Source organism: Eublepharis macularius, chromosome 14 (assembly GCF_028583425.1).
Source record: "Eublepharis macularius isolate TG4126 chromosome 14, MPM_Emac_v1.0, whole genome shotgun sequence".
Lineage (NCBI taxonomy): Eukaryota > Metazoa > Chordata > Lepidosauria > Squamata > Eublepharidae > Eublepharis > Eublepharis macularius.
The window spans coordinates 40,268,239-40,287,019 of NC_072803.1; the positions used below are offsets into that span (position 1 = coordinate 40,268,239).

At 43.2% G+C, this 18,781-nt stretch overlaps 1 protein-coding gene across 2 annotated transcripts in view; it reads left to right on the forward strand.

Annotated features, from left to right (window-relative positions):
* TET3 (tet methylcytosine dioxygenase 3) overlaps positions 1-17,013 on the forward strand; it is a 90,807-nt gene extending 73,794 nt beyond the window's left edge. For both annotated transcript variants that reach the window (XM_054997326.1, XM_054997327.1), the window contains 8 exons: positions 3,838-3,928; positions 8,183-8,276; positions 8,575-8,783; positions 9,712-9,862; positions 11,805-11,894; positions 12,526-12,663; positions 13,384-13,720; positions 14,951-17,013. In XM_054997326.1, the coding sequence (XP_054853301.1) occupies positions 3,838-3,928; positions 8,183-8,276; positions 8,575-8,783; positions 9,712-9,862; positions 11,805-11,894; positions 12,526-12,663; positions 13,384-13,720; positions 14,951-16,809 (2,969 nt within the window). In that variant the 3' untranslated portion in view covers positions 16,810-17,013. The remainder of the gene's footprint in view (positions 1-3,837; positions 3,929-8,182; positions 8,277-8,574; positions 8,784-9,711; positions 9,863-11,804; positions 11,895-12,525; positions 12,664-13,383; positions 13,721-14,950) is intronic.
* The last annotated feature ends 1,768 nt before the right edge of the window (positions 17,014-18,781 follow it).

Genomic DNA, 18,781 nt, shown 5'->3' on the forward strand with positions numbered 1-18,781 from the left:
GACACTTAATGATGTTTAGCAGTAGCAACAAATAGCATGTGGGCTCAGCCACAACGTCTGTGGTATGAGCTACAAAATTGAGATAATGACACCACTGAGGTTCCCTACACTTCCCCTTTGGTATTTTTCATCTTTAAGGATCTACCTATTGCTGGAGGCAGTGTATTCATTGGACCAATATTTATCCATCCCTTGTATAATTTTGCACTGGGGCACTCTATGGTCTCTGGTTAGACCAGTCCCTGATGCTCCGTAAGATAAAAGGAGAAATCGAAACATGAATAGTTGGAGTAAAGCAGCTGATGTTAATCCTGGAATGTGGTCATGTTCCTTGGTTCCCCCTTGCAATGGGAAGTTACACAATCATGACATTGTGCTGACATCACGATTTTGTTCTGTCAGTGTATCTCCATGGGAGGTCTCTTCCTTCACAGTGCATATTTGACTATGCACCTCCTGTGTGGGAGATACTGCCATCAATTATTGTGGGAGGAAGGGCTGCTGAGCCAGTAAGCAGTAGGTACATATTGCAAGGGGGTAGAGGGAGATACTAGCTGCAATCAGAGATGGAGGTAGGGGATTTCTCTCCCATTGCTTAGCTACTGGAGGGGCATTGTCCTTGTGTTTCCAGTTCTAACAATTTTGAGCATAGCATGGACAGTAATATGCCATGACAATCTTTTTTCTCGTCCATGGTTGGTTGTGCAAAATGCCCCCTTTTGGTCCATTACCAAAATCCTTCCTCCATCTTGTGTGCATTGTCAGTATGCATATTATCAAGCCAGAGAGACAGAACCCGATGCTGTGCACCTTGTGACCTATGACATAATTGCTAGAGTTCATGGTTGTTTAGGGAAGTTGTGATGGGTACAGATATAGTTGGTATCCTAAACTGTACAATGTTAGGCATGGTGGAAGACAGGTGAGGGAGAAGACTTGTTTTTGCTTATGACAGTGATCTTACTGGCATAACATTATGCTGGCACTGGGGGTGGGTTGTTGGCTCACTCTTGCTCCATCCTTGGGTGCCATGAACCCTTCTGCTAGATATGCTGTCAGTGCAGTGCTGTGTTCAAGTTAAGCTGGCATAAACTGATATCCAAAGCATTTCTAGGTTGGCTTTAGGATTGTGCTCTAAATCAACCTAAACTCTAGTTGATGAGAGGAAAATCTAATCTAGTTAGTGAGGGGAAATTTTAGCTGGTAGAGCTGAAACTTAACTTTGGTTTTTGAAGCTATTTTGGTTCTGGTTGCTAGTGTGCTACTTTAAAAGAAAGTAGGTAATAATCTAAGATGGACTTTGTTTCCATCAGTGAGCACTAGCTTTTTATTAAATTATGTTATTTTATATTTCCTCCAGTATCTCATAATGGTGCATAGGTATTTTAATGTGTACATTGATTTAAATTTCATTGATTGATTAACTCAGAGGCAGATGATGACTCAACAAAAGCCTGTTTAATTAGTTCATAGCCCTAAGTAGACAGAATCATGGTTGCAGTCCCATTGTGTAGATGTGATTCTTAGTAGAGTTAGCACTGTAGCCCAGCAAACTTGAAGCTTTGGCCAAAATCTTGCTCAGAACCTCTATGGCTGTGTACAGAGCATGTATATAGAAACAGGAATGGGTGCAGGACTTGTTTGCCACTCCCACTCTTCTGCTGACAAATGTGTCTTACTCTGATCAAAAGATGTACCACCTCCTCAAGTGGGCTGTCTGCATTGTGAGGTTTTTTTTTAAACCTTAAGCTCCTACCATAGTTATGCAATCATTAGTTTGCTTTGTTATTTTCAGAGGTTCTCTGTGTGTGTTTCCCTTTAAAACCAGTATGGAAAGGGAGAAGGGGAAGGTGGCTTTGTGACTGATACAAGGAACATTTAATCTAGCTTCTGGTCTAGCAGGGAAAACAGGTTCCCCTTGAAGCTGATCCTGGGGAGAAGATACTGTGTCATAATTGTGGTGAATGTGTTTCCTACAGCAGGCTCGCTCTACTCGCACTGTGCATGTCTGTTTGTCCTGTAGGTGTGACTATGCTTTTAGGAGGTTAGGAACAAAGCCAGGACCAACCTCAGTATATTTGTTTCCCTATGTGGTGCTCCTCTCAAGAATCTCTTGCAATATTGTTCAGGTGGTTGAGAGCAACTCTAAGATTATGCAATCAAGAGTTTTGCCACACTGTTCTTGAGATGTTGCATAGGATCCTGAGGCCCTCCTCTTTGCTTGCACACTGATTCACTGGCACCAGTTATTTAAAAAATGATCAAGAGTTTTGAGGTTTCCTGAGGCTTGGACTCAGCAAATAGAGCCTTGGAGGTGCATGGCACATCAGAGGGTGGAACCTGGTAGGTAAGGAGAGGAACCTAGTGGAACTTCCATGAGAAAGTGGAACTAAGCAAAACCTTTTTATCCAAGATAATGCACATAGTCTCCTACTTCTTCCCTTCTTCAGCGAGTATCTGCATATTGAAATCAATGTATGTATACATGGGGAGCAGGAATAAGCAAACTGCTTTGCCCAGTTCTTATGTACCATTGGCAGACCATGAGCACAACATCTACATTTGTAGTCTTTGTCCTTATGACTGGGAATGCTGCTTTTTCAAACATCACTGATTGTGGGAGTGCAGCACATCATCATCATCATCATCATCATCATCATCATCATCATCATCATAAATATTCAATTTATATGCCGCCCTTCAGGATGACTTAACATCCACTCAGAGCAGTTTACAAAGTATGTCATTATTATCCCCACAACAAAAGACCCTGTGAGGTGGGTGGGGCTGAGAGAGCTCCAGAGAGCTGTGACTAGCCCAAGGTCACCCAGCTGGCTTCAAGTGGACGAGTGGGGAATCAAACCTGGCTCTCCAGATTAGAGTCTTGCACTCTTAACCACTACACCAAACTGGCTCTCAGTTTGGTGTATACACATAAACTTTGTATACATGTAGATGCCATACTAAGGAACCAGAAATCATAAATCGGCTGGACCAGCATCCTCATTCCCATCCCCCCTCTAAGTACGTTGATGTCAACACAGAGATGTTTTCTAAAGAGGGCTAGTGAGAAGGCAGCACAAACTCTGAAATTTCAGGACAGACTGAGGTGTGGTAGTTACTACCTGACCTGCCTGCCAGGGCTTCTGTGAGCCTGTGCAACTCCATGCAGTGACCTATCTGGAGGTCCGTGGTTCTGCAGGAATGAGATGGGGCTAGTCCTATCACTGTCCTCAGATGACAAACTTGGGGTCGTGTTATAGGCAGCAGATGGAGAAAGAAGCAAGTCCAAAACATGGGGCACAATCTGTCAAAAGGATCTCCAGCATTAGCCTGACTGAATGATCAGGTACAGTGTACACCGCTTTGGTGACTGACTTTGGCCATGTGTTCTCTGTTGAGCATTTTATATTTGCATCCACTTGTTCTTGTTGATAGCTGAAACCCAAATAGTGTGGATTGGTTGACCATCATGGCTGAGTGTGTAGAAGTCTGGAGTACACTAGGTTATCCAGAATCACATGATTCTGCCAAAGGGCAACCTGTCTGCCCATTTTAGTAGGTGGATCCTGCTCGATTCTTACTAGCAGCCAGCTCCCTAACCCAATGCTGCTCTGGAACTGGGCTGGAGCAAGGGGACAACTGGACTGTCCTTTTTTGTTTTCCGACAAAGGTTGATAACATTCAGCAACTAAAAGTTACGTGGGATTGTATGCCAAGATAACTTTGTTTTGTTCCCTTTTTTGTGTGACATTAGTGCGTCCCCATTCAACAGTCCCTGTTCCCCTAAAGCGTAGCAAGGCTGAAATAAAATGTGCCTTTTTTTGTTTTAAACAGAACAAATAGTTGAGAAAGACGAGGGACCGTATTACACTCATCTGGGGTCTGGACCTACTGTGGCATCCATCAGGGAACTCATGGAGGACCGGTAAGTCACAGAATATGCAGAGCTCATTAAAGAAAAAGATAGAAGTGAAATTCACGAGTGCCACAATTCTACACAAAAGGCTTGATCAGAATATTAACTCTCTGTACATGGCAATCTTTTGAGATAGCATAGTATTAATATTAAAGTTAGTGAGGGCCTACCTCTACATGCTCTGGTTAAAGCAGAAACTGCAACCTATAGCTCTAGCGCAAATATGGCTTGGAATAAAAAATTTAAAAAATGAAAGCTTTAAGTTAAGGTATTACTTAAAGGTATAAGGGGAAGGTGGGATGCTAGAATAATTAGCATGTGAAGAGAATGGCAGGCAACAATTCTTACGGGATTAAAAGGCTTCTTGGAGATGCTTTGCAGAAAGGGAAACAATAGAGGTGAACAGTTGCCGTTCACTAAGTGGGAACTATGTGTAGATTTATGCCAGTGCACAAAAACAATAGCAAAGGATGCGCCTGTGTATATTTATAACTTATTATGAGATCTTGTGTGTGCCACTTCCCAATAAAGGATTAACAACAACTAGCGTTTGGACTGTGGAAACTTTGTTGATTATTAATCAACGTGTTATTTGTCATTAGTGTTAAGCTGCATAGATTCACTTATGCAAATAGGTGGCCGTATTCTGGCTTATTGATCTCTTTCCCTTAATTTTGGTGTAGCTTGTCTCTTTTAATGTAAAAGATTGCACACCTCTGGGTTAAAGGAAAATTACTTTGGCTCATCACCTCTTTTGTACACCAGAACTCGTCTGCACCAGCCTTTCTCATGAAGTGTCAATTCAGTACATTAAAAGCTATCTAATGATAATATGGACACCATCCAGCCAGTCATAAGCACTTTGATGTCCCAGTGATTCCATGAGAGAGATTGAAGTGGTTGCCTAACTCTCCATTGATTGAAATAAGTTTGGCATTGTATATTCTAAATTGTACATACATTCAAAATACTATTTATATATATTGAACTGAAGCTTAAGATCTGCTCTTTTAGATGGTTCATGTCTTAATAATTTCAAGAGGTATTATCATGTATACAGAAGAGAATGTTGTTCCTTAACATTTTGGTATTAGAAATACACTTATTGCAGCTTGTTTGAGATTAGGCCGTACATTACTTGAACAAAGGAGGCAGAGAAGGGTTAACCTTGCAAACTGCGTGCAGGTGGGCACGTCCATTAAAACTGGTGCTGTTCGATCCCTGCAGCTGACTCATAGCCTCTTGAACGCACTGAGTCATACCTAATGACAGCACTGCTGAGTCATGTGCACCCTGTCTCAACTTCCAAGGTTGGCAAGCCGTCGCAGGGAGGAAAGATGTAGGTTGGAAAAGAACCTTTAGGCAGCAATTGCTGTTGCTCCCTAAAGCTCCCACACAAAGCAGATTTTCTGAGAAGCTCACTCTGTGTGTGTTGCAGCACAAATGGCACTCCTGCCATTGAGAGAGTGGGCAGCACAGTCCTTTTCATTTATTTATTTATTTTGTGCAATGCTGTTAATGCAGCTAGCAAAGTTCAAGAAGACAGGTTCCTTTCTCAAGGAACTTACAATCTCCCATTTGACACAAAGGATGCTACAAAGGAAGGAGAGGGAGATGGAAATGAGGAGAAACAAGTCAAGCAGAGATAATATGCTTTGACTTCATTTCAGTAGGGGACAGGAACTGTAGAAGTTGTGCCCAAAAGCTTCATGGAAAAAGTAGGTTTTAAAGAGTGGTATGAAGGCAGTTAGAGAGGTGACATCACACCAGGTGTCCCGGCCGGGAAGCAGCTTCAGGCAAAAGGGGCAGCAAAGGAGAAAGGGCAGGATTGCTAGAGAAAGCAGGAGATTGCTGAAAGTAGTGGAGCTGAAGATCAGCATAGGAGCATGGAGAGATAAGCTGGGTGGGAGACTACAAGGGCCTTGAAGAGATTTGAAAGAAAGGATGAAGAGTTTCTGCTGGATTCAGAAGTAAATTGGAAGCTGATGGAAGCTGATAGGCAGGAGTATTGCAGGGTCAGAACAATGGCAGAGGTGAATGATTATGAGAGCTGAATAGAGGTATTGGGTGTGTGTGTGTGTGAAATGACACCGGAGAGGAGGAGGCTGCAGAGATCAAGGTGAGAGATGACAAGAGCGTGAATGCAGATTAGTTTTTCACTGAAGAAACAGGGAGGATGTATTTTGGGTAATATTTTAAATGGAGTTTTTCAGTACTTCCCAGTATTTCCAAATGGGGGGTGGGCGGGCAGAGGATTCCTTTCCATTTTTTCTGTCCATGTCCCTGCACCTCTGGCCTTAACATCTTTACTCCATCCCTGTTTTTGTCCAGGCCTAATGATTCTGGGATGTGGCCAAATATTAGAGTGAGGAGTTAGCAGTCCCTCCCCCAAGAAAGAACCAGAAGCAGAAATCTGTGGCAGTAATTGAAAACAGTAATGGTTGCAGACAGAGCTTTTTTTCAGCCGGAACACAGTGGGACGGAGTTCTGGCACCTCTTGAGAATGGTCACATGGCCGGTGGCCCCGCCCTCTGATCTCCAAACAGAGGGGAGTTTAGATTGCCTCCGCGCTGCTGGTGCAGAGGGCAATCTAAACTCCCCTCTATCTGGAGATCAGGGGGCGGGGCCACTGGCCATGTGACCATTTTCACTAAGGGCAATTTAAACTTTAAAAAACTCCCCCCTTGTTCCAGCCGACCCAAAGTGACATCATTGTGCAGTCCTGAGTTCCACCACTGAGTTCCACCACCTCTTTCCCAGAAAAAAAGCCCTGGTTGCAGGTCACTGAAACTGTTTACAGACTGCCCTTTTGCTTTTAAATAGAAAATGGCTGCATATGCATGAAGTTATGGTGTTTCATTTTTCAGTTCCTGAAATTTGGGTTATGGGAAGTTTCACCCTCAATGTGAGATAATAATATTGGCATACCTTTATAAGGGTTGCTGAGCTAACACTCATCATACTAAATATTATTGCTCTTAGGTTAACGGAGGCTCTGCTAACTTATGATTAAAGATGCTTTCTGTCTCTATCACATTAACTCCCTCCCCTTCCTACAAGGAGCTCAAGGTGGCACAGCGTGGATTTATCCCATGGCATTCTCACAGCAACCTTGGGGTTTTACAAAAGGGAACAAGTTTGTGTGGTTTTTCCATTGGTGCTGTGGTGGTCAGTACAGTGCAGTAACAACAGAGATTTTGCATGATAGGTTTCCCCATATTTTCTCTGCCTCAGTCCCCTGGCAGCATCCAACCCCACTTCCCATCCCCCATGCTACTGGAATTTTCAATTTTTTTAAATCAACACATGAATATTGCCATAACATTTATGTATTGGGTTCACTGAATTCTCAGCTTTTTAAAAAAATAAGCCTCTAGCCCTTTTCATTGCAGAGATATATAGAATTACTAAGTGCCCAGTTTTCCCCCTGACAATCTGTTTTTTATCTGGCTGTCCAGGGAAAACATGGTAAAAATACCAGACATATAAATGTCCTTTAATTTTGCCCACGGGGAAGGGCCCAGCCAACCAGCCTACTCCACGGCCAGGAAGTGGCAAGCCCACTCACCCCCAAGCATTGGAGAAGTGTCCGACCTGGCCAGCCTCCTCTTGTGCCAGGGAAGCAGTGAGCCTGTGACCCCCCTGAGTGTTGTATAAGTGCCTGGCTGGCAAAGCAAATGGCAGGCATGTCCCACCGTCAAGGCAGCAATGGCATCACTGAGAAAAAAGATGTTACAGGCCAAGGTGGAAGATCCCAAAGCATGCAATGTGTAACTTTCTCAAAGTGGAGGCCAGGAGGTTTTGTAGACTATGAGATTATATGATGATGGGTGTAGGACCGATTTCAAGATGCACCAGAGGCTCTTGGGAAGAAGCAGCAAAAAATACAGTCTTTCCCACTGAAAATATACACGCTCGCCATTCATCAGCGCTCAGAGAGGAATCTAGAAAATAAGACGTCCTACACATGGTTTCCAGGTCTTAAGGTTTTGCAGAATGTTATAGTTATTGTTGTTTACGGAACATGAGTCATCACAGTGTCTCTGCCTGGAGTCTGATGTGTTAACTTGATGTGGTGCAGAAGTGGAAGCAAGTCTAGGAGAATGGACATCCACACTGCCATTGGAAACCCACTCTCTCTAATATTTCTCCAGGAAGAGATTTTTAATCATTTGGATAGGATCCACTGGAACAGAGCTTTCCGTCACGGGCCCCATGTTTGTTCCTTTTCTATAAGAATTGTGATTTTTTTTCTTCAACCAGGTATGGTGAGAAGGGGAAAGCCATCAGAATTGAAAAGGTGATCTATACAGGGAAGGAGGGAAAGAGTTCTCGCGGTTGCCCTATTGCTAAGTGGGTAAGTGGCTTTTACCACATAGACTTGGCTGAAGAGTTATCTATTTCCACATTTTTTTGTCACCATGCAAGAAATTCCTAGACATCTCCCCCTCCAATTCAAGAACAGCTTTAGGGAGCTGAAGCAAAGTAACATTTAATGTATTGGTTTGTCGCCTTTCTTTCATCATTGTTGCAGAGCGTAGGAATTGCCTTGCATAAAAGGCTGGTTTATGCCACAAAGCAGCGCTTGGGTAGCTTCCATATGTGCACATGTGTTTCGTTTCCTTAACCAATCAGTGCCCTCTTCCACCCTCCAGGTCATCAGGAGACACAACTCAGATGAGAAGCTGTTGTGCCTGGTGCGGCATCGTGCTGGCCACCACTGCCAGAATGCTGTCATCATCATCTTGATTCTGGCCTGGGAGGGAATCCCTCGCACCTTGGGAGACACCCTGTACCAAGAGCTCACTGACACACTCACAAAATATGGAAACCCCACCACTCGACGATGTGGGTTGAATGATGAGTAAGTGCCTTGAATGCTTGCCAAGTGGATGGGCTGATGGGAAAGAGCTATGTTAGAGGTTTTTATTTATTGGTTGATGTTCCTTTCTGCAGTGTGAGGCTTGTCTTGTTTGCCTGAGCTCTGTGGATTGTTCCACTAAAATATGCCTTGTTTGCGGTGGCACCATTCGGAGCAAGGGTGGGAACCTTATTTCCTGTTGCCTCCTGCTTGTTACAGGGAGGCTGATGCACATTAGTAGGAGGCCTGGTATGTAGCGTAGATTCTGGTTGGAGCATGTGGGAACCAGTTGTGGGTCAGGCACTTGAACTGAAGCATTTTTAGATTAGCTTTTCAGATCAGCAGCTTTATCTCTTTCACTTTTTATTTCACCCTTCCTCCAAGGAGCTAAGGGTGGTATACATGATTCTTCATTTTGTCTTCACAACCATGTTAGGCTGAGAAAGAAAGAGATTGGCCCAAAGTCGCCCAGAGAGTTTCATTGCTGAACAGAGGCTTGAACTCAGTTCTCCCCAGTCCTAAGCCACTAAACAGTACTGCATTTTCTTAACCTGCAACTTGGGATATAACTTCTAATTTTTTTCTCATATAAGTCCTTCCTTCACTTTCGTTCTCTCTCTCCTCACTGAGTTTCTCATTCTCTTAAAAGAAAATAGAGCTGCTACTTGAACAGCTTACTTTAGGATGAGCTGAAGACTGAACCTTCGGGACTCATAGCATCACTAGCAAACACTATGCAGTTTTTCAAATAAAAAATCAGAGGCTGCCAGCTAAGGATCGTAGTTCCCAGGCACTGTTGACTGGAGGAGTTTATGGCCCTCTAATTTATTTGTGTTTGATACCCTGGGATTAGATTGGGATTGCTCCTGCCACAGACCTGTGGTTTTCTTTACACTAATATGCCCATGTGCTGTTTTGTACTTATTTCCAGTCGGACCTGTGCATGTCAAGGCAAGGACCCCAACTCTTGTGGTGCTTCTTTCTCTTTTGGTTGCTCCTGGAGCATGTATTTCAACGGGTGCAAATATGCTCGAAGTAAAACTCCTAGGAAATTCAGGCTAATAGGAGACAATCCTAAGGAGGTGAGTAAGACACACACACACCTAACGCAGGGCTACTCATTCATTTTGCAAGGTGAGTTAAGGCTCCTGGGCTTACCAGTGTATGGTGACTTAAGAGTTAGAATAATAACACTGCAGTCCTAGCACAGTTCTCAAAAATGCATGCACTAAAGCAAAATGAATTGTTGTACTATTAAAAGAAAACAGGAAGTAAAGCACTTGGTCATGGTGGACGAGAGAGCTTTATTCCAGCAGACAGGACAAGATTTAAATTATGCAAATTGAGGCCAGCATGCATGTTAAACAAAGACAGCATTCAGACCACGCCCTTCCCTGGTTTTCCTTCAGTTGAACATTAGGTCCAGTACATCCAGAACTGATCTTCTGGCTTCATTTTCAAAAAACCCTCTAAATCCCTGCATATAGAATACTAGCATATCAGGAACCATGTTAATGCAAACTACACAGCAGCACAATTGCCTTTCAAGCCATCTAAGCAAGGTGAAAACACACCAGTAGGGACAAAGTAATCACAAAATGTATCAAAAATACTGTAATGGAGTACAACTCTCATAAATAGTCAATCCAATCAGTAACATGAGTCAGGTAAGAATACAAAGACAGGTGCACCAGAGTCGTGTGCAGGTGACTAACATATATGATACAAGAAATCCAACAGGAAGACATCCAACAGGTAAGTCCAGAAATTCCAAGTATTTGAATAAAGTCAATCAAGATTGATAATACGTGTTTTCTTTCAGGTGGAGCTGTGTTCAAAAGCTGCTGCAAAGAAGCCCACGATGCCCAACAGACTGTGCCAGCTGAGTTCCGCTGTTTTAACCACCTTTTAACCACCTTAAACAGAAATTAATTCATACTTCCAACATGCCAAAGTCAAGACAGTCAATTGGTGTATTGAGTCTCACATGGAAGTATGAATTAATTTCTGTTTAAGGTGGTTAAATGTTGCCCCTGATGACGCGGGAACACGAAACAGCGGAACTCAGCTGGCACAGTCTGTCGGGCATCGTGGGCTTCTTTGCAGCAGCTTTTGAACACAGCTCCACCTGAAAGAAAACACGTATTATCAATCTTGATTAACTTTATTCAAATACTTGGAATCTCTGGACTTACCTGTTGGATGTCTTCCTGTTGGATTTCTTGTATCATATATGTTAGTCACCTGCACACGACTCTGGTGCACCTGTCTTTGTATTCTTACCTGACTCATGTTACTGATTGGATTGACTATTTATGAGAGTTGTACTCCATTACAGTATTTTTGATACATTTTGTGATTACTTTGTCCCTACTGGTGTGTTTTCACCTTGCTTAGTTACCTTTACCTTTGCCAGTGGGTTCCTCTTTTGTTTTTGCATTTCAAGCCATCTAAGCAGTGGCTGATTCCAGAAATCTAGTCTTATTTCTGAATAGGAAGATCTTGGTTCCGATCCCAGGTCTAATTTGCAATAAGCTAGACCTTTTTCTTTCAGAATCTGTAAAATAAGAATAATAGTAAGTGGCCTGAAAGGATTGTGGAGAGGGTTAATTGTTTCCTGTCTTTAAAATGGCAGCCAAGTCTTTAGCCATTGGTGGATTTTTGAGCCTGTATTAATAAAGATCTACTGGTCTGACTACCAGCACTGTCCTAATAGGACTGTACAGTTTCTAAGTCCAGTGTACATCCCAGTGCATCTGTTTCTTTGTTATTCTGCTCCAGGAGGAAAAAGCAGAGACTCGGTGGTAGAGCCCATGCTCTGCATGCATAAAATCCAGCCCCTGGCATGTACAGCTGAACCTGCGATCCCAGACAGACAGCAGCCTTGGGAAAGTCCTCTGAGCATGAAGCCTTAGAAAGCTGCTGCCATTCAAAGCAGATAGAGTTGGGCTAGAACACGACTAGTCTCTTCCCTTGGAAAGGTTGCTTTGTATTTTAATGAGCAAACTTTGGTTCTTGTTTCAGGAAGAAGTGCTCAGAAGAAGTTTCCAGGACCTGGCTACAGAAGTTGCCCCACTTTATAAGAAGCTGGCACCCCATGCCTATCAAAATCAGGTGCTGGATATTACCTTCCCATTCTTCAGCTGTTCGCTTTAAGAAGAATTGATATTGAGAAGCCAATTTCCCCAGGGTTTTTTTTACAGCCTAATATGGTCAAGAAGTGGAACTGATAATGGGGCAAAGTAAAATGAGCTGCAGTATGTAATGCAGACGAGAGAAGGCTAAACCAGATGCTAGCCTATGCCCCGGAGATCCTGAATTCACCCTTTCATTTTCTCCCATGGAACTGTTTTCAATTCACTCCTGTGGCAAATTAAAGAACTGCAGTGCTGTGGTGAGGCAAAATTTCATTCCCCTCCTTTGACCAGGTTAGCCCAGCTTCCTCCCACCCACTGGGAACTACAACATGCTCCTGTGTGATCCTGCATCCTCTAGGAGGCCTTGCAATATACAGTTTCGCTGCCCACACACACATCACTTTCTGTCTGCCGCAAGGTGCATTTTTTCATAGAATGAGCACATGGGAGACTTCATACAGAGAAATATGCTGAGAAGCAGCATGTACTATCCTAAGAGAGGGCAGAGGGATGCTGTAGCTTTTGACAGGGCCATCTCACATCCTCTGATTTTAGTGTCTTGTTACACTTCTCATTGTAAGTAGAACTTTGTATGTTCTTAAAATTAGGTTAACAATGAAGATATAGCAATAGACTGCCGGCTTGGACTCAAAGAGGGGAGGCCCTTCTCCGGGGTGACAGCATGTATGGACTTCTGTGCTCATGCTCATAAGGATCAGCATAACCTCTACAATGGGTGCACTGTGGTAAGAAAGTATCCTTGATCTGAGGTTGAATATCACTAATGAATATCACTAAAGTATCCTTGATCTGAGGTTGAATATCACTAATATCACTAATCCATTCATCCATTGAAAGAGTGAGAGCAGGGGTGGAGCTGACGAGGAATCATGAGCAAAGCATTCCCAGAATTCTTTGGACAACCACTGTGAAGAGCAGATGTGCCCGGAGTTCTTTTTAAATTGTTGCACTACCCACTGGACTGAAGTTGCCATTGCAGTATTGGAACATAGCAAGGTAGACTTGAGTAGATCCAATCAAGGGGGCATGTGTGCACATACTTGCCTTGGTGGAACTTGCATAGGCATGAACCCCAGCAAGAAAAAATTAAGGAAGCCCTTTGCCTTAAGGAACATGTATGGCTAATTATAACCAGTTATTAAAGTTCATAGCCCAAGGGAAATGAAGGCATGTGTATAACGCTGTAATGAGAGATTTAATCTTGAACTGGAATATTTCTCGACCAGAATTCCAAGAACCATGCAACTTGCTCCATGCGTTCAAGAGATCCTTGGTCTTGAGTTTCTTCAACAGTAGTTTTGAAATCAAGTTGGAAATCGAGTTGCAAAAGCAGTTTTTCTTACGTTACAAGGCACTGACTGAGCACAAGTAGCTCTTTGGATTGTGGCCTTGGTTTCCTGCATTCCATATCATTTAACCTGTGCCTTGTTTGCCCACTTTTTCAGGTGTGTACCTTGACAAAAGAAGACAATCGTACCATCGGGCAGATCCCAGAGGATGAACAACTGCATGTCCTTCCACTGTATAAAATGTCCCCCACAGATGAGTTTGGCAGTGAGGAGAATCAAGCTGCAAAGGTGGGCAGTGGGGCAATCCAGGTGCTCACTTCCTTTCCAAGGGAAGTCAGGAAGCTTCCTGAGCCAGCCAAGTCTTGCAGGCAGAGGCAACTGGAAGCTAGGAAGGCAGCTGCCGAGAAAAAGAAAATGCAGAAAGAGAAGCTGATTACACCTGAAAAAATCAAGCAGGAAGTCCTTGAGATCCCAGCACTCCAGCAGAATGCAGGTAAGGACAACAGGGCTCATAGCCAGAAGGATGACTGCAGTCGCAGCCCATCCCTTGCTTTTGATACATGATTCTTGCTAGGTTAGCTTATGGAGGGGGACCCCCTCCATGGATGGACTGTTGATGTAGCTACTGTTTCATTATACTTTTTACTAGCATCAACTTTTGATTTCCTATTATCAGGAAATGCTTTCTATGTCAACTTTTCTACTGAGGATACCCATGCACATATGCCATGGAAAGCTTGTGTATTGATAGGAATCTGGAACATGAGTTCCGTCAGCTAACTTGGTGCACTAGCCAGGCCTGTTTGGTCTTCTCCTGATGCTGCAGCATAGAAGATACCCGGTATTCTCTAGAAAGCACATTGGAGGGGAAGATTGGTAATGGTGGGCTAAGATTCTCCTCTGTTGTTGATGTTCTTATTTAGAAAATCCTAAGAAGCTACCATGAGACTGAAGGGTTCACCTGAACTTGGTTTGAAAACCACTACTGTAGGTGATTCACTGTGTAGTGAGTGGCCCTTGTCAGTTTCACCTCTTGCTTTTGAGGTCAGAAGTGAAATGCAGAAAAATGAATCCTCAGTACTGGAAGAGACCCCTTAGGACAGGAAACAAAACCTGTTCTCCATTGCCAAAAAATTGTTGCACAACATCAGAATTTATTCCTTTATATCCTCTCCCTCCCATTTATATCTTGTGGGGATTACAGACTGGCACTGTTGCAGTCATCAAGGGACTAGTTACGAGAATCGTGCCAAGGAAGTAATGTGGCTGGGGTATACTTTGCTGGAGTGTGTAGATTGCCTAGCAATCTGTGAAAGCATCAAAAAACTGAGAATGTTGCACAGCTGCAGCACCCCAGAGCAGGTGCTAAGTAAGGCCTTTGACAAGTGAGATACAGGAAGAGAGGCAGCACTGGCGGGGGGTGGGGGTGGGTAAGCACAAGATTCCCTAGATTTTTTTAGTAGGTGCAGAATGTGGTAAAATTCTCCTTGCCTGTTAATACAGGCAATCAGCTTATCAGCTGTTACATACATGCAGTGGTAAATCACCATCTGGCAAATGGCCACCTGTACCCCTCTAACACTCAGCCAAGAGATATAAAAATTTCAGATATAGTGTGACTGTGACCATCAAATGAGGGTACAGCCTCTGTCTTTGGAAATTTGTGTTAAAGAAATTGTGCTGTTTCTGCAAACTGATATTGACTCTGGTGCTGTGCCCACAGATGCAGCCTTGAAAGGTGGATTTCCGCAGCAGTCAGTCAAACCTTCCATTAAAGTGGAACCTCAGAATCATTACAACACTTTCAAATACAATGGAAATGCTGTGGTGGAAAGCTATTCTGTGTTGGGGAACTGCAGGCCCTCTGACCCGTACAGCATGAACAGTGTTTACTCTTATCATTCCTACTATGCACAACCTAATCTGCCTTCCATGAATGGGTTGCATTCAAAGTTCTCACTTCCATCTTTTGGGTACTATGGATTTTCCAGCAATCATATGTTCCACTCCCAGTTTTTGAATTATGGTGATACAAGGACTGCCCCTTGGCTAAACAACAGCTATGAGAAAAAGCCTGATGTTCAAATGTTGCAAGATAACTTGAGCCACGCTTACAGGAATTCTGAAATAGCAGATGAAGTCCCTCCCACAGTACGAAACAAAAACCACCACCAGCGAACCTATGAGAGAGCCAGTAGGCATACAGGAAAAACAGTGGCTGTGCCCCAGAGATCTAACTCAGTCCCTGCAGAAGTCCTGCCATTTGCACAAAATGCAAACTGTTTCAACAACCGAACGATCAAGCAAGAGCCAGTGGACTCCTTGTCACATATGGAGTGCATTCAGAGGGCTGCTTCTGTTAGTGGACATAATTCAAGTCTGAAGTCATCTGATTTGTCCCTGTCATCTCAGAATGGAGGAACAGAACAACGATGGAGCCCTTATAAAGCCAACAGAAATGAGTCTTCTTTTGGCAGGACTAGTGACACTGAGAGCCCATGGAACATGTTTACGCCTAGTGACAATGCTGGTGTGCTCAGTGCAAACACACAGAATAAATCAAATTTGTTCAGCTCCCATTCAAACACTACCAGGTTACCACAGTCCCATCTACTGGAGAAACAGTGGAACTTATTTCCTGGAGAAGGGCAGCCACTGCCACTTGGCTCTGACGTGCTAGGGAAGTCATGGAGCCCCTGCAAGGCCAATGAAAATTCTTTGGTATTTTCCAGTTCAACAAATTCAAATTTTCAGGAGAAACCCTGGAACCTTGGACAACTGAACTATGGTTCCAGCCAGGGAAGCTCAAGGGTTCAAGAGGAGTTTTGGGGTTCTGTCAAAGTGGATGACAGGAGGACTCCAACACCTGGCACGGGATTACACAACAGGCCATGGAGTTCTTTTGGTTCATTGTCTACTATGGCATCAGGTGTGTGTGGAGAGAAACCATTTACTTCCTTGAAAGCAGAAGGCAGTGCAATGTTGCCAGGTGCTGGCCACCAAGAAAGACCTCCTTGGGACCCTTTTGGTTTAGATGACAGCATGGAAGAGTCAGCTGACAAGAACATAAAGGAGGAGGGGGGAGAGGACAGGGAGGAAGAGGAGGAAATATGGTCAGACAGTGAACACAACTTCCTGGATGAAAACATTGGTGGGGTGGCAGTGGCTCCGGCCCATGGCTCTATTCTCATTGAATGTGCGAGGCGAGAGCTGCATGCCACCACCCCTCTGAAGAAACCCAACCGATGTCACCCCACTCGTATCTCTCTAGTATTCTACCAGCACAAGAACTTGAACCAGCCCAATCATGGACTTGCCCTTTGGGAAGCAAAAATGAAACAGCTGGCAGAGAGAGCACGGGCAAGGCAAGAGGAGGCAGCCAGGCTCGGCCTTCAACAGGACATCAAGGCCTTTGGCAAGAAGCGGAAATGGGGAGGCGGCTTGGCCACAGAGCCCCAGCACAGAGAAAAAAAGGATTCTGTCCCGACGCGGCAGGCCCTGGCCATTCCAACAAACTCTGCTATCACTGTGTCCTCTTATGCCTATACCAAGGTAACTGGACCATACAGTCGCTGGATATGAGAAGAATACTGCTCACATGTGGCCATCTTACCTCAAAGTCTGCGGCACTGGAAGACAGTGCTAGTTTGTGGTGCTTTTTCCTAGCGGATGTCAGAGAGAATACAAATGAAATCTAGCCAATTGTGGCATTTCTGAGATCTACACTTAGAAGTCAAGTTAAAGAAACTTATTGCTAACATTTTTTCCAGTAATCCAATATTTATATCTCTGCATTTTTTAAAAAAAAATCCTATCCTTGTTCATCGCAAGAATGGAAAGAGAAATTTATAGTGTCCTTTCACAAAGGAAAGCTTTTAAATTCCATTTCAGATGCATATTTATTGGATTTTTAACAAAATATTATTACAGCTCTGAAGAAGCAGGTTTAAAAGACAAAAAAGCCCCACCTCATACTAAACCAGCTAAAAATCTGTACAGTTCATATCTATGCTGGTAGAAATCTCAACCTTGGAGACCACCCCAAAATGTGTACTTTCAATTGAAAAATAATTTTTTAAAATGAAATGGGGTGCATAATTTGCTGCCTGAATGTTTCTTACAGATACAGTAGATCTTTGTAGGGAAGGAAGAGGTTTGGTGGAGATTAGACCCATGTTCTATGACAATGAATTATAGATAAATAATGGTTTCCTGTTCAGTGGGTCTTTGCCATCTTTGAACAGAAACTTCCTGTTCTTGTCAAAAGCACTCACTCCTTATGAAACCAGGGAAAGAGAGACATTTTGCTTGCCAATTCCAAACCCCTGCACAACTGAAGCCTCAGTAGGGCAACTCAGATACTGTACCCTCTGCCAGGGGTTGAGTGTTAACATGAATGTGGTTTATGCATGTTGATGCTTGAATTGCAAGAGGGAACTTGCGCAAAATGATTACGAACCAGGTTTGCTGAAGAGGCTATATCATTACAGCAGTTATGAAATGGGAATGAATGTGAACTTACCTCTTTTGACCAGGTTTAGGCGTTTGTTAGCATGAAGAAGAACAGCGAGATCTGAAAATACGTAAATAAATCCGCTTCCCTTGTGAAAAGCTTATGAGTGAAGAAAAGAGGCTGCATGATGTGCATAGAATTAAGCTAGTTTATTTTTTCTTCATCAACAGTTAAATAATAACCTAATCCGTGAATCCTGTTAAATTAAGAGGAGAGAAAGAAAAACAAGAGAAAAGGAAGTAAAAGAGAGGGAGAAAGATGTAACTGGGTGATAGGGAGAAATCCATGTAGAATGCAGTCCATATCAAACAACATGCAAAGGAGTACTGTTGGTCCAGACAGTGTTTCTTTTTGTCTCATTCTGTGGGAGGAATTCAGCAGTAGGATGAAGAGAAAATAATTAGTCTTGTTTGCATTCCCACAACTGCATTTAGCAACTTTTACATTTCAGTCAAGCCTGTAAACTAATTCCCACAGAGGAAAGAAAAGTTGGTTTGGGCTAGTTCAGACTGTGGTCTGTATTATCTTTGTATCCTTCTGTTCTATAGCACTAAGAGACATAAATTAGAAATTATAAACACAAAAATCTCAGGATTGAACTACTGTATCTTTCAGAAACCACCTCCAAACCCCATAATGCAAACTCTGGTGGGATTGTCCTGGGGCGTGAGGCCGTGGCCTGTTTTTATCATCTCTGGTGCAGAGTCCAATAGAAAAGAGGACTCAGTGGGTCTTTTTTGCACTGCATTTTCCACTGGTGCATGCTTACCAAATGAAAATGTCCTCTCCTTACAAGTGGATATTTTCAAATGCAAAAATGAAATAAGCAGCTTCTTGTAAGTGGATTTTTTTCTGGTGCCATTTTGTTTTTTAAAGAAAAAACCCCAACAATTATGTGATGACAAATTACTGCAACACAGCTGGTGCTTTTAAAACTTTGAATCACAATTTTGTAAAATAACTCAACCTCCCGAATCAATCATGCAAGTTGTCTTAAGAATACTAATTCACATAAGTGGCTAGACCTCTTGGAAGCCAGAC